The following is a 21,824-nucleotide window of genomic DNA, read 5'->3' as shown; positions in this document are numbered from 1 at the left end:
TTTTTTTCTCCTGATTCGTGATGCAATCCAGGTCATGCATTGCATTTAGTTTTGTGTCCTTATCTCCTTTTAATCTTGGAACAGTTCCTAAGCCTCTCTTTGACTTTTGTGACATAAGCATATTGGAATGGACATATAATTGTTTCCTAATGCGTTCTTCTTTACTTTGGTGGGAGAGCATTTGAAAGTACCATTCACATTCCTTGATTTTATGTCTGAGAATTTTCTCCCCCAGAATTTCGACTAAAAGGCTGAAGATTTCATTTTAAATTGAAAACTTGGATCTGAAATGTGTTCACAGTGTTCTGTGGAAAACTCAGTCCACCCTATTGGCCTCTCGTGGGTTTTATTTGTGAATAGACCTAGAACCACCCTCCCATGTCTTTCCTTTGACAGCTTCACACTGATAAAAGAGGCTGTTCATTTTCCCCTTTAGGAGAGGAGCGGGCTCTGTGTCTTGTTGACATAAAGAAAGTGAAACAGTCTCTTGCACAGTCTCACCTTCCTGCCCAGCCAGACATCTCGCCCAACATTTTCGAAGCTGTCAAGGGCTGCCACTTATTTGCTGCTGGCAAGGTAAGCTTCTCTGCAAGGTCTCCACTGGTGGAATGTTCTAGAAATTGGCGTTGCCTCTCTCCGCACAAGGCTTATGATTCGACCTTGAAAATGGTACATTTTAAACCTGGGTTCAAAATTGTCCTTTGGACACATGAGATAATTTTTGTAGCCCTGAAATGTGCACAAGCTTTGAATCTAAAGGAAACGTTGTGAGAGAAAAATGAGAGTGCAATAAACAAAACTAAAAGGATGATCCGTAGTTTTATGAAAGCATGTGTGTATATAGTGGAGCAATTTTTTTAAAAAAATCTTACTTGGGGAACCCCATATCTGAACTATATCAAAAGATACTTTATTCCTAGAAATTTGCAAATTTGAATTTATGGCATTTACATCACCAAGTCAATTAATAAGAAAAGTTAATTTTTTGGTAGTTTCCAGCATATTGAAATTTGGCACATAAACACATTTGCTTGCCTGCTGCTAAAAAAGCCTTCTTTGATTAAAAAATTGAGTGTATATGAGTGTGTACACTCATTCCTATATAACTTCAGTGAAATCTGAATCAGGCATTTTGTAGACCCTCTGAGGCTAGGGACGTCTGCTGGTTGAAAACCACAGCCTTTCACTCCCAAGGAGACAGCTCGCTGGGCATTCAATCATTTAGTCACTCAATAAACATTCACCGAGCATATTCCGTGTGCTTGACTGAGCCTTCAGAGGTGCCTGTTCTGGGCACCACTAGGGGCAAGGTGTGGCTTCCCCACAGGGGCCTCTGGAGTGGGGCCTCAGCCTGGGGCCCTCTGACTATGTGGGGTTTCTTTTCCATTGTCACTTATGTGAGTGATGGGATTATTGCAAAGTGCTAAATAAAAAGAGGGGGGCAGCTGGCCTAGGAAGACTCCTTGGAGAAGGGCCTGCTAAATGGACATTACCAGAGGGAGCTAGGAATTTCAGCCAGGACCTAAATCAGGGGACACCACTGCGCCCTTGTACATTTTAATAATTTTTTTTTCTTTTTAAAGAGAATACTCATTTTTCTTTTTTTCTTTCTTTTTTTATCCCCTTAGGTTTTTTCTGTTGTATTCTCTTATGGTAATTGCATTACCTTAATCATTTCTTATACTACTTGTGCCATATCTCTTATTTGTCTTACTGTCATCAGTTATTCCAATTTTATTAACCTTAACCAAGAAGCAGCTTTTGACTTTGTTGATTCTCTCTGTTATAGCATGGTTTTATTTGTCTTTAATTTTTGTACTTATCTTTGTTTTTTTTCCCTCGGTTTTCTTTGTTTTCCCTCTATTATTCTTTTTCTAATTTCTTATTTAGCTCCTCATTAACTTTTTAGGGTTTTCCCCCTAATATAAGCATTTTAAGGCTATGCATTTTCCTCTCAGTACTATTTTAGTTGCACCCTGTCAATTTCAGTAGGTAAACTTTTTATTTTTATTCCACATGTTTTTAAATTTCTGTTTTGATTTTGGCGAACTATTACTTAGAAATGTGCATTTTAGTTTCAAAAATTAGTTTTAAAAAATTATAAATTATTTTCATCACTGTTTTCAAATGCTCAAAACAATGTCTGGAACCTGTAGGTAAATTATAAAGTTTAGTAATGTGGTAAACATCTATGAACCCACTACCTAACCCAAAAAAGAGAACATTACCAATAATTTGCATTTTCCTCTGTATCCCTGTCTCATCCCATCTCCCCACACCTACCCTAACAACTGCTCACCTTCAGTTCAGGATCATTTTGAACAATAAGCTTTTTTCACCCTTTGGTCAATGATGAAGATCTGGTTGTAGGAAGTAAAGAAAGGGATGGACTTATTCTGGAAAAAGAGAGTTTTATTGTAGAACTCAACATACATAGGTCTTAACTAAGAAGTTTTCCCTTTGGATCACAATTTTCTCTAAATTTTTCAGCAACTTCTAGCACCACCCGCCCCCCATGTTAATGTTTTCAAAAGAATCTCGCCAGCAAAAGGCCCACACACCATGATGGTATGGCGGCAGGTGGATCTATTGAGATCTAAAGGCCCTTGCTCTAAAGCATTAGTTCTCCACTAAGAGTAATTTTCCTCCTCCCAAGGGAACATCTGAAAATTTCTGGAAACCTTTTGGTGGTCCCAGCTAGGGGGAGAGGAGCTCCTGGCCTTTAGTGGGTGGAGACCAGGGATGCTGCTAAACATCCTACAATGTACAGGATGGCCTTCACGGCAAAGAATTACTCATTGCAAAATGTGCTAGTGCCGAGGTTGAGAAACCCTGCTCTCAACTAATGTTCTTTTCCTCATTTTGCTGTGGGGCCAGTGCACACACCAGTGACCACTCTTTTTCCTCTCCAATTGCTTTTCAGATTGAGAACGGGCTCTGCATCTGTGCTGCCATGCCCAGCAAAGTTGTCATTCTCCGCTACAACGAAAACCTCAGCAAGTACTGCATTCGGAAAGTAAGTCCTCAGCCTGCCCCAGGTGAGCGTGGCACAGCCCTGCCTGCTCCTCCTGCAAGCTGGGGGGTGTGGGAAGTGCGCTGCCTTGGGGGGTCAGTGTGCACTGGGTCCCTTCCTCCCTGCAACCTGGGCTGACCGCTGGAGAGAGCGAGACCCCTCTGCTGCAGGAACTCCAGAGCTGCAGGGGGAGTGAAGTTTTCCCTCTCACTTTTCTTCTGTCAGTGAGCTGCCTCACCATCCAGCCCAGGAAAGTCAGCTTTTTGTTAAAAGGAAGTTGGCAGACAGAGGACACACTTCTTTTGAACCAGCGAACAAGTCCCCAGGGGCACTTAGCAGAATCTGTCTCCACTCCTAGGAGTTTCCTTTAATAACCCGTGCTGGCTCCTTTTGTCTATTTTGAATGTAATTAGGGAGCTGGTTTTCCTCAGAGCAGAGTGAGTTGTAATGGTGACTACAGTGTGGCCCAGGCACATGCTAGATCTTTAAACTCGCCTCAATCTCAGACAGAGAAGGCTCTGTCTGTTGTCCATAGATTAAGAATATTCCATGAACTTGATAGCTGTACTTAGGTGGTTACATAAGTGAATATCCTTGTTCTTAAGAAAAGGACGTCGCAGAATTAAGTGTTCAGGGAACATGATATATACAACCTACACTCAGAGGTTTGGAAAATAGACAAATGGGGGGATGGATGGATGGAAGGAAGGATGGCTGAATAGGTAGAATGATACGGCAAATGTGGCAAAGTGTTAAAATTTGGATCTGGGGATCTGGGTTGGGGTGGTGGTGAATATGTTGTAGTTCTGTATGGGTTTTGTTATTATCTTTGCAGCTGTCCTGTAAGTTTGAAATTATTTCAAAATAAAAAGTTAAAAAAAAGAAGAAGAAAGGAGGTCCTGATTTATTTCAGGTGCTTCTGTGATTAGTTGCCAAAGTGTAATGAATGATGGATGAATATATAAGCATCATTACCTGTAAGAGAGAAACGGTTTCATTCTGGGCAGGATGTTGTTAGTTTAGTTTGTGTTTTTATTGAGTGCCTCCTGCTGTCAGGAACTGAGCTGGCTATTTACAAACTTTTCACCACAGTTCTGAGAAGTAGGGGGATGGTGGTCCCCAGATTTCAGGTAAAACAGCTAGGACATGGAAAGATCCTGTGCTACAAAGTTGAGATCAAAACTGAAGTTCAATTTCCCCACCTTTTCACTGTGCTGCCAAAAAGTTTCCTCATACACAGTAGTAGGTGATCGGTAACTGTTTGGGGAGGGCAATAAGACTGATTTGATTAGAATTTGAACTGTTAACCTTCAGGGAAATTCTCTGAAATCCTTGCTTCTTTATAATCCCTGACTACCGTTTTGAACATGCACACCTAGGTTTTTGAACAGCTTTGGATTGACTGAAAAGCAACTAGAAATGATTAGGAAGCAGATAGTTAAGATATGGTGATGATGATGATAATGACATGGGTAATACGGGTTCAGATTAAACTTATGTGCTAGCAAAAAGAAGTAAACTGACCACTTCTGCTGACAGCTGGTATATTCTTCCAGCCTTCGTTCTCTGTGAAGAATGTTGAATTTTGTCCCATCTTTGAATGTTACCCTTGCATTGAAATGGTGTTTCTGGCCTCTTCAGGCTGCAATTCAACCTTATTTTCTTAATCTGGGATTGTACAGAACAGTAGCAAGAGGTAGCAAATGGGTTGTCAGCATGAGGGGCGTGAGTGCGTTGGATGGGTTTTGTGCGGCGTGTGAGCAAGTCTGGTGGTGAGTCAGAATAGCCGGGGACATGCAGCATCAGGTGCTAACTCTCCGATGCTTCTCTGCTTTCTCATCTCTAGGAGATCGAGACCTCCGAGCCTTGCAGCTGTATACACTTCACCAATTACAGTATCCTCATTGGAACCAATAAATTCTATGAAATTGACATGAAGCAGTATACGCTTGAGGGTAGGGTTTGAAACCTCTTCCCACCCACGTGGCTCAGGCCTGGCTGAGAATGAGAGAGAATCCCTGAAGCCCCACTTCTTGCCTGCCTTTACAGAATTCCTGGATAAGAATGACCATTCCTTGGCACCCGCAGTGTTTGCCTCCTCTTCCAACAGCTTCCCTGTCTCGATCGTGCAGGTGAACGGTGCAGGGCAGCGGGAGGAGTACCTGCTGTGCTTCCACGGTGAGTCCCAGGCAGCTGCTCTGGCCCCGGGGCTGTCACCTGGCCATGGTGAGCTGAGGGCTCACGGGCACCAGGAAACCCAGGCGGGGCCGAGCTGGGTGGGGCATAGTCAGTGGGGCTCCGGGACAGGCGGACCCTGCTGGGCTGGAGAGAATTTGTTCTGGCACCACCGAGGCTGCCTGGGGATTCCCACCCCACATCGGGGTGCTAGCCCATTCCGTTCTATCATATTCTCTCCAAAGTGCAGGCAGTTCTTTCCTTTTCTATCTCTTGGATTTCTTCACTCCCTTTCCTTTCTCCCATTTACTTGCTTCCTTACCTTCATTCTCTGTCCTCCTTTGTTTCTTTTTCTCTTGGTGTTTCTCTTCTTTCCTTTATTTTTTCAATTGAAATCTCTGGGTTTCTCTCTCTCTCCCTCCCTATCCCTGGGTGTCTCTGTCTCGTCCTCTTCCTCCTTGTCTCCCTACCCTCCTTCCTTCCACGTCTCTTTTCCGGTTACCCCCCACCCCCTACCATGTGAACCCTCTTTCTGTAACAGATCATCTGAGAGACATGGTTCAGCAAAGTTCCTCAGGTTTCAACAGTCCAGTTAGATCTGGCTAGCTGTCCTCTGGACTCCTCCTCGTTCTTCAGTCAGAATTTGTTACCAATCCCCTCTCCCTCTCACCGTGCTAATGCCCCTGGGCTCTTGACTCCCTGCAGAATTTGGGGTGTTCGTGGACTCTTACGGGAGACGTAGCCGCACAGATGATCTCAAGTGGAGTCGCTTGCCTCTGGCCTTCGGTAAGTGAGACGGGGTGGAGGGCCCCTCGTTCACCAGCCGCTGGTGCCCCAGGACAGAACTGCAGGGGGCTTCTGTTGGGCCGAAACACTGTGTTTGTGGATTCCTTTAGACACCAAGTGACGTATCTGGTACTGACCCGAATAAATGTTCAGGGCAGATTCTGGGGTTTGATGAAGAATTGCCTGAGTCCAATCGGGAAGGTCATTGGGCCGCAGTCCCAGTGTGAAGTATATGTTGGGCTCTCGTGACGGAAAGGAAGCCGTTCCCTGTGGGCTCATTTACATCAGTTTCTAAGGCAGCGCAGTGTTCCATGGCATAGCTGGACACCTACTCAGCTGACCAGTTCAAATTAGCCAGAGCAGTTAGGTCACGTCCGATCTTTCTATAAGTATAAACGACACTGTGATGAACATCCTTGTACTAATCCTTGAGCACTTGTCAGATAGTGCCCTGATTCTAAGTTCCTAACAGTGGGGATGCTGGGTCAAAGAGTAAACGCTCTTTGGAATTAAGTCCTCCATCTTAATTCTTCCTTTTCAAGGTGGCTTTATATATTCAGGGCCCCTTACTCTTCCATATAAATTTGATGATTGACTTTTCCATTTCTGCAAAGAAGTTAGTTGGAATTTTGATTGGGATTGCATTGAATCTATAAGTTGCTGTGGGTAGTATTGACATCTCAGTGATATTTCATCTTCTAATCCATGAATGCAGAATGTCCTTCCATTTATTTAGGTCTTCTTTTATTTCTTTTAGCAAAGTTTTATAGCTTTCTGTGTACAAGTCCTTTACATCCTTGGTTAGATATATTCCTAGATACTTGATTCTTCTGGTTGCTATTGTGAATGGATATTTTTCTTGATTTCTTGTTCCATTTGTTCATTGCTTGTGCATAGAAGAAACACTTGATTTTGGGATGTTGATCTTGTATACTGCCATGTTCCTGAATTCATTTATTAGCTCTAGAAGCTTTGTTTTGGATTTTTAAGGATTTTCTGTGTATAGAATCATATCATTGGCAAATAGTGAAAGTTTTACTTCCTCTTTAACAATTTGGATGCCTTTTATTTCTTTTTCTTGCCTAGTTGCTCTAACTAGAACTTCTAGCACAATGTTGAAAAACAGTGGTGACATTGGGCATCCTTGTTGTGTTCCTGATCTTAGCGGGAAGGCTTTCAGTCTTCCTTTTATTCCTTGTGTTCTAAGTGTTTATATCAAGAGGGGATGATATATTTTGTGAAATGCCTTTTCTGCATCAATTGAAATGATCATGTGGTTTTTTCCCTTCATTCTGTTAATGTGATGTATTATATTAATTGATTTTCTTAGGTTGAACTAACTTTGCACACCAGGGATAAATCCCACTTGATCATAGTGTATAATTCTTTTCACATGCTGTTGGATTTGGTTTACTAGTATTTTGTTGATGATGTTTGCATCTGTATTTGTAAAGGATATTGATCTGCGGTTTTCTTTTCTTGTGGTATCTTTATCTGGCTTTGGTATGAGGGTGATGTTGGCGTCATAGAATGTTAGGGAGTGTTCTCTCCTCTTCAATATTCTGGAACAGTTTGGGTAGAATTAGCATTAAATCTTCATGCAATGTTTTGTAGAATTTCCCCGTGAAGCCATCTCGTCCTGGGCTTTACTTTTGTTGGGAGTTTTTTGATCACTGATTCAGTCTCTTTACTACTAATTTGTTTGTTGAGCTCTTCATTTCTTCTTGAGTCAGTGTAGATAAGTTGTGTGTTTCTAAGAATTTGTCCATATCATCTAAGTTATCTAATTTACTGACATACAGTTGTTCATAGTATCCTTTTATGGTCCTCTTTTATTTCAGTGTGGTAGGTAGTAATGTCCTCATTATTTCCGATTTTCGTTACTTGTGTCTTCGTTTTATTTTTGTCAGTCTAGCTAAAGGTTTGTTGATTTTGTTGATCTTTTCAAAGAACCAACTTGTGGTTTTGTTGATTCTCTCTCTCTCTTTTTTTTTTTTTTTTTTTTTTTTTTGGTCTATTTCCTTTATCTCTGCTCTGATCTTTGTAATTTCCTTCCTTCTGCTCACTTGAGGTTTGAATTGCTCTTCTTTTTCTAGTTTTTCCAGTTTTGAGGTTTGGTCTCTGATTTGGAGTCTGTCTTCTTTTTTTAATGTAAGTGTTTAGAGCTATAAATTTCCTTCTCAGTACTGCCTTCACAGCATCCTATTAGTTTTGGTATGTTGTATTTTCATTTTCATTTGTCTCAAGGTTATTTCCTAATTTTGCATCTGATTTCCTACTTAACCCATTGGTTGTTTAAGAGTGTGTTGTTTCATTTCCTCGTGTTTGCCTTCTTGTCTCCATGGTTTCTGATGAGAAATCAGGGCTTAGTCTAATGGGGACTCCCTCCTATGTTGATTTTCTCTTGCAGCTTTCAGAACTCTCTCCTTGTCCTTTGTATTCGATAGTGTAGTCAATATATGACAGGGTGTATCTTCCTTCATGTTTATCCTGTTTGGTGTTCTCTGAGCTTCTTGGATGTGCGTATCATGTCTTTTGCTAAGTTTGGGAAGTTCTTTGTCCTTATTTTGTTGAGTATTTCTTCATTCCCTTTCTCTCCTTCTTCTGGAATGCCCATATTGTGTATATTGATGCTCTTGATGGTGTTCCATAGCTGTCTTTGGCTATTTTTACTTTTAATATTTCTTTTTTCTTTCTGGTCCTCAGCCTGACTCATTTCAAGTGTCTTGTCTTCAAGTTCACCGATCCTTCTGCCTGCTTTAGTCTGCTCTTGAAACCCTCCAAACATTTTTCATTTCAGTTATTGTGCTCTTCAACTCTAGTAGCTCTGTTTGGTTCCTTTTAAAATTTTCTCTCTCTTTATGTAGACTCTTATATTGCTCATTCATTGTTTCCTGATGTTTTGTAGTTTCTTTTTTCACTATACTGTATCTCCTTGAGTATTTTTAAGATCAATTTTTTAAAGGTGTTGTTTATCATGCCCACATTCTCTTCTTCTTGTTGGTGTTTCCTGTATTGTTATCCTCCTTCCTTTGGATGGGCCATCATTTTGTATTTCTTTGTCTTGTACTCTTTTGTTGCACACTGTACATTTTAATATTTAAAAATTTTAATTGTGGATTGTACTTCCTGGGATGTCTGTTTCTTGGTTTTCTAAACAGCTGGCGATAAGACAGATTTTCTTGAGCTACAGCCCTCCTATCAGGAAGTTCTGCCCAAGGCGAATGCAGTGTGCAGGGTTTTCTTTGCCTTGCTGGGCCTCTGTCTTGTTTTGGGCTTTTCTTGGGTCGCTGTTTTGGAGTTTCATCTGTTTATAGGTGTTTGGTTGTCCCCTCTGCTTCCCAGGAGACAGACCTCCCTCTCCCAGCTGTTTGAAGCCAGCAGGCCTTTGTCCCTGACTGTCTGCCACTATAGTTTTTTATACTCCTTTCATTGGCTAATGCTGCTTTTGCCTGGAGGGCAAATTTTGGGAGGAGAGTTCCCCAGAGAGGACTTTCCCAGCCAAAGCAGGACCAGGAACCCACGAGCGGGGCACAGACTCCAAAGTGCCCTGGGGAGGGGATCAGAGAGGGCACTAAAATCTTTTCCGACTACTCCCCAATGCAGCCCTTCAACTAACTGTCCCCTGCAGCTCCGAGGAAGTGCAGTGTCTTTAAATCTCCTCCACCTTCTTCTGGGGAGGGCTGAAACAATGGCTGCCACAGGCCTTGTTCCCCCTGGGGTTGAAACAATACTGTCCTCAGAGCCAGGACCCAGCCATCCAAATTCACTAATCAAAAGCTGTGATCAGTGATCGGTTGTGCCCAGCCCTGTTCTTGGCAAAGAGGGTTTTTCTGTTATCAGCACCCAGCCAGGGACCCATCCCCACAGTGGCCAAGAATGGGGGACGGACACCAGCAGCCGCCTTGTGCGGAGAGAACAATTTACAGTTCTGAACCGTAATTTACCAGTGTCTCCTCCACTCTTCCCTGGATGCTGTTCAGTGTTCTTCTGGCCTCCGAGATTTATAGTAGTCATTTCAGACAGCCCCGTCTGTAATAGTTGTTTGGGTGGAATGGAAGGACCGGGTCCTAGAGCTGCCTACTTCACCATCTTTCTTGGAAATGGGAGAGCCTTTTTATAATTTGTTTTTTTGAAGTGTTTTACAATCCAATAATTTAAACAGGTATACAATGAAAAGTCGCACATATTTTATCCATCTCCCAAATTCTCCCAGAAGAAACCACTTTTAAGAGTTTCTTATCCTTCCAGCATTAATGCAGGTACAAGCACATACATAGTCTGATCCCCATGCTTTTTTTTGAATCAGTGAAGTAGCACACTTCTCACATTATTCTGAACCTTGCTTTATGCACTTATACTGTGGGTATTTTTCCTTACCACTACGTAGGGAGCTTCTTCATGTGTTTTCATAGCTATGCAGAAAACCGTACATGTACCGTAATTTATTTAACCAGACCCCTTATAAAGAACTCTTGAGTGATTTCCCATTGTCTGCTATAACAAATGTCAATCAATAATCTTGTAATATACATCATTATGCTGGCATGTGGTGGATCTGTAGGATAAATTCCTTTACGTGGTATTTCATAGTCAAGGATGCATTGTAGCCAGGTTTTAATTTTCTCTCTTTTCACCCTTTGCCCCGTGCTCTTCCTCTTTGGTGGCCATTCAGCCTACAGAGAACCTTATCTGTTTGTGACTCACTTCAACTCACTCGAAGTAATAGAGATCCAGGCACGCTCCTCTCTGGGGTAAGCATTGCCCTTCTGTGCATTTCTGAGCTGTGTGGGGCAGGCTGTTGGGGTGTGTGTGTCTCCCCAGCCTGCGTAGCAACAGGGATAACCTGCAGTGTAAACTCTCCTCTGGAATTCCACAGAACCCCTGCCCGAGCGTATTTGGAAATCCCCAACCCACGTTATCTGGGTCCTGCGATTTCATCGGGAGCGATTTACCTGGCTTCCTCGTACCAGGATAAACTGAGGGTCATCTGTTGCAAAGGAAACCTGGTGAAGGAGTCTGGCACTGACCACCACCGCCCTCCCTCCACCTCCCGCAGGTACCGTACCTCCCCCTCCCCATCCCGCAGGTGCTGTACCTCTCACCTTCCTCATGGCACGGGGGGAGGGGGAGGAGCAAAATGCTTTCCTGCCAAGCAGAAGGAATTCTTACTAAACTGGTTGAAGGTTTACCAATCTTTGCCCTCCAACTCACATCACTCATTTCTTTGAGATCTGCTGCTTTAAATGACACAGTGCTTGATAGAAGCAGCAGGACAGTTTTTAAATGCCCCCCCCCCCCCCCCACCTTGTAGAAGTAGGAAGGATCTGGTCTTTCTGTGGTGGGAATTTTCAGTGCCTCTGTTCAGAACAGAGCAAGAATTCTGCATTGATTGCTTTAGCAAATATTTTGCTGTTGGCCTCTCTGCCAGGGAACAAGGGGGACTAAGTCAGGCTTGGCCCCTCGTGGACAGTGCTAGTAGCCCACTGGGAGAGAGACGTGAGCAATCTGGCAATTTCTGCCCAACCCAGAGGATAAGGATGAGTCCAGGGAGAGCCTAAAGCACAGGGGGACCTCAGGGGGAGGTCAGGGAGGACTTTCGGGAAGACATTCGGTGGGAGGAGGGGATGGAGAGGAGTGCACAGGCTGGGGGGAAAAGCAGGAGCGGAGGCCCGGAGTGGTGAGACCGTGAGATGGGCCAGGGGTTCCGACTGCCTGGTGGGCTCCACGGGATGCCGAGACCTCTTAAACGTGATTGGACCAGGCTTCCTTTTCAATTGGATTTAATTTTTGAATTAGTAATCCAATAGCATGGTACAGAGTTGAAAGGGTACAGCAGGGTGTATAGTACAAAGTCTCTTTTCCTGCCCTCTTACATCTCCACCCCCTGCCACCTACTTCCCCACCTGGGAAGGAAACTGTCTGTAAATTTCTGTGTGCTTTTGGGGATCCTTAATGCATATATAAGCAAATATGTGGTCTCTGTGTGTGTATGTACCCTTACTCTTCTTTTCTTATAAACTACTTTATTAGGATATAATTCACATATCATAAAATTCACCCTTTTAGGGTATACTGTTCAATGGATTTTAGTATATTTCCATCATCCCAATCTAATTTTAGAACAAAAAGAAACCTTGCATCCTTATCTTTCACTCCCTATTCCTCTGTCTTCCCAGCCCCTGGAACCACTAATCTACTTTCTGTCTCTACGGATTTGCCTATTCTGGACACTTCATATAAATGGAATCACGCAATATGTGGTGTTTTCTGTCTGGCTTCTTTCACATGGCATAATGTTTTCAAGGTTCGTCTGTCTTGTAGCATGTATCAGTGCTTCATTCTTTTTTATGGCTGAATAATATTTGATTATATGGATAGGGCACATTTTGCTTATCCACTCGTTAGTTGATGGACACTGGAGTTATTTTCACTTGTTGGCTATTATGAATAATTCTGCTATGAACATTCATGACACAGATGTTCTCAGTTTCTCTTGAGTATGCACATAAGGAATGAATTGCTGAGTCATATGGTAACATTTTGAGGAAATGCCAAATCGTTCTCCAAAGTGCACTGTTTGCCATATCCAACAGCAGTGAATGAGGACTCCAGTTTCTCCACATCCTCACCAACACTTACTGTCCGTCTGTCTGATTCTAGTCTTTGTGGTGTGCGTGAAGTGGTATGTCATTGTGGCTTTGATTTGCATTTTCTTAATGATTAATGATGTTGAGCATCATTTCATGTGCTTATTGGCCATTTGTTGTATAGCTTTTTTAGAGAAATGTATATTCAGATCCTTTGTCTATTTTTTAATTGGATTGTCTTTTTCTTGTTGAGTTGTAGTTTTCTATATATTTTAGATACGAGTCCCTTAGCAGTTATATGATATACAAATATTTTCCCCTATTGGAGGGTTACTTTTCCCTCTCTCGATAGGGTACTTTGCACAAAAATATTTAATTTGGATGAAGTCCAGTTTATCTATTTTTTTTTTTCTGTTGCTGCCTGTGCTTTTGGTGTCATACTTAAGAATCCATTGCCAAACCCAAGCTCATGACGATTTTCTTCTATGTTTTCTTCTAACAGTTCATAGTTTTAGCTCCTACATTTAGGTCTTTGAATTAATTTTTGTATATGGTGTGAGGTAAGGGTCTAACTTCATTCTTTTGCATGTGGATATCCAGTTTTCCCAGCACCATTTGTTGATAAGACTAACTTTTCCTCATTGAATGGTCATGAGACCCTTGCAAAAATCAGTTGGCCATATAAGAAAGAGTTCTCTGTTCCATTCCATTGGGCTATGTGTCTATCCTTAGACAGTGCCACACTGTTGTGGTTACTGTAACTGTAGTAAGTTTTGAAATCAGGAAGCATGAGTCTTCCAAAGGTGTTCTTTTTCAAAATTGTCTCGGAACTTCTGGGTCCCTTGAAATTCCAGATGAATTTTAGGATGGGTTTTTCAATTTCTGCAAAACAGGCAGCTTTGGTGTTAAGTAATTGCCACTGGTTTTTTTTTTTTTTTTTTTTTTTTTTACCAACACCCTGGGGAATAGGCTTTTCCCACTGAGCAAGCCCTGAGAATGGGGATTTTCAGAGAGTAGCAGACATGTCAAGTAGTACCCATGCTCTATGGATGGGGCCTCCTGGGAGACTGCAGATTTGATCTGCCCCCTCTAGTGGCTGTGAGGCGCCTGGTTTTCACACCTCGCTTGGCTGCAAGACCATTGTTTTGGACTAAATGCTCCCTCGTATTGTTGCAAGCCTTTGGTTAATTTCCAGGATTATGAATACATTGATCTTGACAGTCTTTCCCAGTTTTCTCTCTGCTGTTATGGAGAAATGGGTTTCCAGAGGTCCTTATCCTACATTCCATACATACACCCCCCCCCCCTTTGTTTTTAATACAGGTGATAGCCCCATGTCTGGTTTCCTCGGGCGGCTGTGACAAAGTACACGAACTAGGTGTCCTAACCCAAGAGAAATGTACTGCCTCACAGTTCTGGGGGTCTGTAGGGCCGGCTCCCTCTGAAACCTGTAGGGGAGAATCCCCTGGCCTCTTCTAGTTTCTGGTGTTGGCCAGCTGTCCTTGGTGTTCCTTGGCTGGCAGGTGCATCACTCCTGTCTGTGCCCCCATCTTCATGTGGCCTTCCTCCCTCATGTCTGTCCTCCTCTTCTTCTTAGGAGGACACCAGTCACATTGGATCAGGGCCCATGTTAAGTTAGGATGACCGCATCTTAACTTGACGTGGCATCGCGAAGACCCTATTTCCAAATAAGGTCACGGTCACAGGTCCTGGGGCTTAGGACTTTAGCATGTCTTTTGGGGGTACCCAATTCAACTCATGATACATACTGTACACCCTGTTCTGTGCCTTCATGTAGTTTGGAGATAGATCCATGTTGGCGTAATAAGTGTTTCTTCATTCTTTGTCTTCTCAGTGTTCCTCACGTAGCCATACCTTTTGTTTATTTAACCATCCTTTTTCAGTTGATGTTGGTGGTTCCCAATCTGTAGATGACCTTGTCCATATGTCATTTGCATGTTTTACCTTTGTGGGAGAAATGCCTGGAAAAGGAATGGATGGGCCACAGGGAAGGGAAAGCTCGGAATTCTGATAGTGGTTGCTGAGTTTTACTTCCTGGAGATTGTACCTTTTTTTTTCTCCCTCTCTCTTTTCAGCAATATGTGGAAATGGGTCTGGCTTCATCTTGACACGGTGGGCTAGGAAGGGGTCAAGACAGGTCACTGTGTAGGAAGGTCAAGACCTTGGACCATAAGAGGGTCTGAGATTATTTAACCCAGAAGAATATTGAATCAACCTAGGATTTTAAGTTTCTGGGCAGGTTTATCAGTCTGTCACTTGTCTACCCTATATTACTAGAAATAGTTATCTGGAACCCCTCCCTCTGCTTGGGCCTGGAGATACAGAGATGAAGAAGAAACTGTTCTTATTCTCAAGGAGCTCACAATGTGGTGGAGGAACCACCACTAATATCACAAAATTCTTGGGCCTTAGAAAAGGCAGTCATTGCTGTGATATTCTGAATTCCTCATGAACAGTCTCTTTCTTTTGTAGATGTAGAAGAGCTAATTGGTCTGAAATGTTGGGTCAGTGTAGTTTTAACCTACGAATTTGCTGAAAAACCAGAAATGCTAAATAACCAGGCACTCTGAACTCTTCTGGCTTGACCCTGCCTCAGTAGAGACTGTTAAAAGGCCTGCAGTCCGCCACTGAAAATGTCTAGATTTTCCTTAAGTAGTTTCCACATTGTACCAAAAGCAGTTTTTAGTTAAAACACACACACATACATACACACCACAAAGTATGGTAATTGGATTTTTTTTCCTTGCCTCAGTAGTCAGATAGCTCGGCACCCTCCCTTGAGACTGTCTGGTCTCCCTGTAAAGAGTTGCTTATTCTGTGGTTGAAAATGGTTCCAATACCTGTGTACCCAAAGGGCAGAAATAATGTCTTTGTTTTCTGGCTGTTCCCAGGCATGTCTGGAAAATCAGCAGTTAGTCTCAAGTTGTCTCTTGGCTTACGGAACAGTCTTTTGTCAGCTCTCACTTGCTTGGGCAGCCTAGGATGCATTAGGCCAGCTTGGCGGGCCTCAACGCCACGGTCTGTTGAGCAGAGCAGAAAACCACAACTCTTTGCAAGAAATATAAAATTGATGTGGTAGATCATTGGTCATTAATGGATATGGCAATGGAAGACTGCCCACTCGGCTTAAGTGATGGCTGTTTTCTTTCTTCCCATTAATCTAAGCTGACAGCTGGAAAGGCCTTCCTCGAGCCATCCTTCTTTCCCTGGGCAGTGAACACCCTCTCGCTTGCTTGATGTTGGGCCCCAGTGACACACTTTATATTCTCCCTTATGGTACAAATAGGCTTAATGTAGATCTCCTACTTGTAATTTATGATTATTTGTTAGTTTTCCATATGTCAAAGCCATATGGCTAGAGATGCATATAAGCCTTGATTTCAGAGGTAGAAATCTGAGGTATCTCAAATTCTGCTGTATGGACAACAGGGGAGGGTCTGGCTTTCTGAGCATTTGCCACCTGAGCCTCCGTAATCACAGTTTCTTGGGGAAGCAAGAGAATGACATGAAAATATTCACTAATGAACTGACCACTTATAAAATTATCTCTGCTTACCAATTTCTCTATTTCACTGTAGGGCAGGGATGGGCAGACTTCTGCGGTAAAGGGATCAGATGGTAACAATTTTAGGCTTTGTGAGCCATGAGGTCTCTGTCACAACTACTCACCTCTGCCATTATAGTACAAAAGCCACCATAGACAACACGTAAATGGATGGACCTGGCTGCGTTCCAATAAAATTTATTTACAAAAACAGGCACTGGTTCTGGAATTGAGCCACACGCTGGCTCTAGAGCTCTCCTCCCCACTCGGCCAATCCCTTTGCTGGTTGGTTGCTTCTCAATTACGGGCATTGACAGGAGAGGTTCATTAACAGTTAGGCCAGTAATTGAAGAAAAAATCAACAAGTTCATGGAGTGATAGCCTTTTCCAAGGAAAAGACTTAAATAGCAAGGATTAAGATAGACCTTTGGGAAAACCAATGATGCTCTCAAGTATTTTTGAAGAAATCACCTTTTTTATGATCTTGTGGCACAAGTCCAATGTGATACAAGTTTGTTGGGAAAATGAGAGCAAAATAAATGAACATTGATTCATAGTTTGTTCATTCTTAGAATCAGCATGTAGTTGCAATTGTATATTTTAGATTTAAAAATATACAGGCTAAAATAAATTTATTTTCCTGATTTTTAGTTTTATTTTCCTAGATAAAGCCCAATCAATGAAAATGTGCTTTCAAGGAATATTCATTTTAAAGTTTGTCCCCATGTAAGGTAGGTTGCCTTTTTCTAGCACCAATTACACTCAGGTAACAAGAACCCCAGTACTTTTTCTGCTGACCAGGGATGGGAAGGAATTGACTTTGAAGATGCACTGCAGTTCTCTCAGCGTTTCTGGGTTCCGCTTCTTCAGGGAGGTGCCTGGGGCCGCGTCTGCCAAAAACCTTGAAAGATCCAGGCCAGGGTGGGGTGTTGGGTTGTGGCTTGGTAGTACAAAAAGTCCCAGGATTTCCAGTTGCTTTGTTCATTACCATCTAGCTTTGGGGACAGGGACATTTTTTGAGCCATTTATCCTGTTTTTGTCTTGCTACTCAGTTTCCTAATTACATTAGGCCTGTTGCCTGCACCTCTCTGTCTCTCAACTTTCTGAGCACCCACATCAGTATCGGGTGCCACGGAGACTCTCAGAAAGCCACCTGGAGGGAGCGGTGACCAATGCCAGGCCCACAAGTAGGACAGATAGGGCAGTGGGCGGTATGAAGACAGGCTTTCTCAAAGTGCTCCCTCACATCGAGGGCCTCTGCAGGTCCCTGACTCCTGGGTCCTAGGCTTAAACAAAGACTCACCTCTGTGCCTTCCAGGCTCTTGGGAAATATTAGGGCGGTAGGACATAGTTTGGGGTTTTGGAGTTAACCAACCTGTTATGGAAGCCCAGCTGTGCTACTTGCTAGATTGGGGGAGCCACTTCACCCCCCTCTCTCTTTATTTTCCTGTCTGCACTGTGAGGATCATGTTTGTCTCAAGCTCTAGAGTTCTTGTGAGGATTTAATGAGGTAACAGTGCAAAAGCGTAGCACAGGCCTGACACCCAACAGCTACTCCATAAACAAAAGCCTGCACCAAGACTGGAAGCTTCATTATCTTTTGTCATTTTTTGCTTTCTTCTCTGTCCTCACTGCCAAAGTAAAGCAAACTGAGAGTCTGACTCACTCTGGGTGGAATCTTTCTAATACCCAGCGGGGGTTGTGCTCGGAGAAGAGGGGAGATGCCTCTTTGGTCTGGCCCTGAGCCCCCACCCCCTCTCTTGCTGCCAGCAGCCCCAACAAGCGTGGCCCACCGACGTACAACGAGCACATCACCAAGCGTGTGGCCTCCAGCCCGGTGCCGCCCGAAGGCCCCAGCCACCCCCGAGAGCCAAGCACACCCCACCGCTACCGGGAGGGGCGCACGGAACTGCGCAGGGACAAGTCCCCCGGCCGGCCCCTGGAGCGGGAGAAGTCCCCCGGCCGGGTGCTCAGCACGCGGAGGGAGCGCTCGCCCGGGAGGCTGTTTGAAGACAGCAGCAGGGGCCGGCTACCTGTGGGCGCTGTGCGGACCCCACTGTCCCAGGTCAACAAGGTGGGTCCGGGCCAGAGGCCTGCGCATCCGTAAACGAGGCCAGGGGAGCGGCTGGGGAGCCAAGGGCCCCTCGGGGCCACCACTGTCAGAAAGGAACGCCATTGCCGCAGTCCAGACTCAGATTCATAACGCGTTTAGGAAAGAGGGGTGCTTTAAGAAGAGATTTCCTAAGCAAACGGATGGCGTGTGTGAGAATAAAAAGGGGAACGTGTGTGTGCGTGTTCCTCAAAATCTGACCATTACCAAAGGGCATGGTGTCCCCTTCCACAGTCAACCATTTGCCGTCCCCAGAGGCAGCCAGTGTTACCAGTGTCTAGAGATACTCGGAGCACATCAGGCAAATGTGTGTGTGTGTATACATATATATATTCTCCCTTTTCAAACACAAATGATAGCATACTGCAAATATTTAGTAGTTTACTTTTCCAAACACAAATACACATGCACACAGAATTTTCTGGATGGTTGCTAACAGTGGTTGCTTTTTAGAACTTTTAAAACTTTCTGAGATGTTTAGATTATGTGCCTGTATTATCTGTTTTATTTTAAGTTAGCAGTTGAGGAGACAGATGGCTGTGTTACAGACAAGAGGCTCCCACGAGGTGGTGGTGGTGGGGGGCAAGTCAAGGTGCCTCCTTGGCAGGATTTCCGGCTCCAGGAGCCCAGCCCAGACAGTAAAGGCACCTTTCTGGGAGCTGGGGTGCATTTTCTGCATTGCACACTCCTAAGGCCATCTACAGTGCATTGTCAGCCCCTCCGCCAGTAGAGAGAGGAGGAAAGGCCATCGAGGGTCTCTTCTCATCCCCTTGGAGAGTGTGTGTGTGTGTAACAGAAGTGTATATACATAGCACAAAATAAGCTCAAGGATTTTTCTGTGACTTTCATTACCTGACTGATCCCGAGCTTTGAGGCTGGCTGTCATCGGTGCTGCCCAGCAAAGCACTGCTAAGCCCAGAAGGGATGGGCGAGGGAGGGGCTGCAAAACTCTTGGTTTCATTCTGCAAAGCGAGCACAGCCATTTCTGGCTTCAGAGACTAAAACTCACCTTCCTTTGCTCCTAGGTCTGGGACCAGTCTTCAGTATAAAACTCAGCCAGAAAAACCAACTCCTCATCCCAGTCTGCAGGAGAACAACCAAACTGTGGAACTCTGCTTAGGGGGACCCCAGCGCCCATCTGCTCGGTCACCCCGTGGCCCAGCTGGGCTCAGGCCCACCTCAGCACGGACACCCCCGTCTCTGGGAGGCGCAGGCGGAGGAGGCTTCCAGGAGCTGTCGGCACCCCTTCCGACGCCTTCCTGCAGTCATCCCCTTTGCACTTTGTTACTCTTTCAAAGCATTCATAAACTTTTGTACCTAGCTCTCGCCTGTACAAGTTCATCAGAGGAAACCAACCGAGATGCTAACTACAGCGTTGGTTAGAATCTTAACTAATGGGTACTTTAAGATCCTAGGTTTGGTTGGTTTTTCTTTCCTTTTTTTTTTTCTTTTTTCTTTTTCTCTCTGTTTCTTTTTTCTTTTCAGACGACAGCATTCTTAATAGATTTGAATAGCAATGTATTTCCTGTTGTACTCAGCTTTAGCTAGACCACACCATCAGGTCTTCGCTACTGAAGCGTGTTGTAGAAGAGTCCCCGTCAGTTTGCTAACCTCCCACACTTCACGCAGGTTCACTCTCATTTGCGTCCGTCCTCACCGATGGCCCTGTTTTACCCAGGGTGGCATCGTAGCCAAATGTTTACTGTTCTCATTGCCTTTTATGGCCTTGACGACTTCCCTTCCCACCAGCTGAGAATGTACAGAGGTCATCAGAGGTCACTGGGCCTCAGCTTGGAGGCAGTGACTTGGGGCCAAGGGGCCTCGTGGCACTCTCCTTCCCCACCCCTTGGCATCACCTCCCGAGCCTGCCATCCCTGCTTCCCATGTAGCTTTGGCCAGGAAAGCATGCAATAGACTTGCTCTGAGCCCAGCATTAATGGGTCTCTGGGTCAGGGAGGGGACCGGGGGCACCTCCCTCAGGTCCGTGATGGTGTTTTGTTCCCGACTCTGGTATGGGGCAGAAACCCCGTCCAGGAGTTGTGCATGGCGGTTCTCTGCATGTGCTGCCCCCCTGACCTGGCTGACCACCTTGGGTTGCTCTGCCAATGTATTACTACCATACCATAGTCCCCGTCAAATCGATACCCTCTGACGACTTGCCAAATCACTGGCCACAATAAGCTGCAGTCTGTAGCACTGAACAAACAAAAAACCAAACTCTCAAGCCTTACGACCAGAGAAGGATTTCAGCAAACCACCACCTCAAACTCAATTTCCCCTCCGACCTCCATGCTTCCCTGCCGACACCCTGGCAGATGACTCTGTGTTCACACACAGCCCAGCCCTGTTCTACCCCATGAAACTGTGACTTCCCAAATGAGCCTTTCCCAGGGGCTAGAGCTAAGACCAGGAAGTTCAAGAAAGAAGCCGCAGCTCAACTCTCCCAGCCCTGCCGAGGCTGGGCAGTCCTCCTTAGGTGCAGTGCGGCTCCTGCTGTTTTCTCTTTGCCCTCTACTAGAGTGTGAAATTTCTGGCAACTAGCATAGAACCAATCTAGAGGATCTGCAGCTGGCAAGCTAACTAGCGGCCTTATTTCTGCCTTTAAATCTCCCACAAGGCATCTCTCACTTTGGGTTCTCCAGAACTCTTAGGCACGCCTCCAACAGCCACGGCACACCTAGATAGGCTGAGAGGAGACCTGTTTCCACCACAGCAAGCGAACATGACCATGTTTTCAACCCATGCACCCACAGGTCAGAACACTTTCCAGATTGCAACCTGACCCAAATGCTGGCTCCTTCCTGCTCGTCTCTTAACCTAAGTGCTTTCTCCTTTGAAACTCCCACGAACCACCTTGTCGTAGCACCTTTGGCAAGTATCACGCCTTTGTGTTTTATGTGTTGCTTGGAGTCTTTGGGGTCATACTCCACACCCTCCTTCCCCCAGGGCAGATCTGACTGAATGTTTGCTGGAGTTTTTGTCTCTCGGTCCACAAGTATTTGGAAAGGTCACTGAAAATTGGTCTTTCAGTCTTGGCATTTCATTAGGATCTCCGTGAGAAATGGGCTCCTTCAGCCCTGGAAATGTATATTGTGTGTCTCATTTGTGAAATGCTTCCTGCTTTAGAACTAGCTCACAAGACTGTACATATTTACAAGAAACTTTATATTCGTAAAAAAAAAAAAAAGGAAATTGAATTGGTTTCTACTTTTTTATTGTAAAAGGTGCATTTTTCAACATTTACTTTTGGTTTCGGCGGTGGTAGTTGTGGACAGCCTTCTTCACTGGAGGGTGGGGAGCTCCGTGTGACCACCAAGATCCCAGCAGGAAATAGTGTAACACGAAACTGCAGTCAAAAGCTTATTAGCATAAGTAAGATTTTAGGTCTCCAAAAGTACAGGCTTTTTCTTCATTACCTTTTTTATTCCGGACACAGAAGAGATAAAAGAGAACAGTTCAATATCCACCTTGAGAGCAATGAACTTTGTCATTGAACAATAGTGAAATAAAGCAATGATCTAAAATGTTTGCTTTAGTGCCATGATCTTTTCTTTTCTGGAGAGAGATCATAAAAAAAACCTTCTG

The 21,824-nt window shown here is 44.3% G+C and overlaps 1 protein-coding gene across 6 annotated transcripts in view; it reads left to right on the top strand.

Moving 5' to 3' along the window:
- CIT (citron rho-interacting serine/threonine kinase) overlaps positions 1-21,767 on the top strand; it is a 176,586-nt gene extending 154,819 nt beyond the window's left edge. For 4 of the 6 annotated variants that reach the window (XM_037816692.1, XM_037816691.1, XM_037816688.1 and 1 more), the window contains 9 exons: positions 437-576; positions 2,924-3,016; positions 4,860-4,968; positions 5,063-5,191; positions 5,894-5,974; positions 10,650-10,728; positions 10,854-11,033; positions 17,900-18,203; positions 19,265-21,767. In XM_037816692.1, coding sequence (XP_037672620.1) covers positions 437-576; positions 2,924-3,016; positions 4,860-4,968; positions 5,063-5,191; positions 5,894-5,974; positions 10,650-10,728; positions 10,854-11,033; positions 17,900-18,203; positions 19,265-19,288 — 1,139 coding nt within the window. In that variant the 3' untranslated portion in view covers positions 19,289-21,767. The remainder of the gene's footprint in view (positions 1-436; positions 577-2,923; positions 3,017-4,859; positions 4,969-5,062; positions 5,192-5,893; positions 5,975-10,649; positions 10,729-10,853; positions 11,034-17,899; positions 18,204-19,264) is intronic. The other 2 variants (XM_037816693.1, XM_037816689.1) reach the window with 1 other exon arrangement.
- Positions 21,768-21,824: the final 57 nt, after the last annotated feature.

The sequence above is a fragment of the Choloepus didactylus genome, chromosome 23 (genome assembly GCF_015220235.1).
Source record: "Choloepus didactylus isolate mChoDid1 chromosome 23, mChoDid1.pri, whole genome shotgun sequence".
Classification (NCBI taxonomy): domain Eukaryota; kingdom Metazoa; phylum Chordata; class Mammalia; order Pilosa; family Megalonychidae; genus Choloepus; species Choloepus didactylus.
Note: the sequence above shows the minus strand (reverse complement) of the source record. Positions and strands in the feature narration are given on the sequence as shown.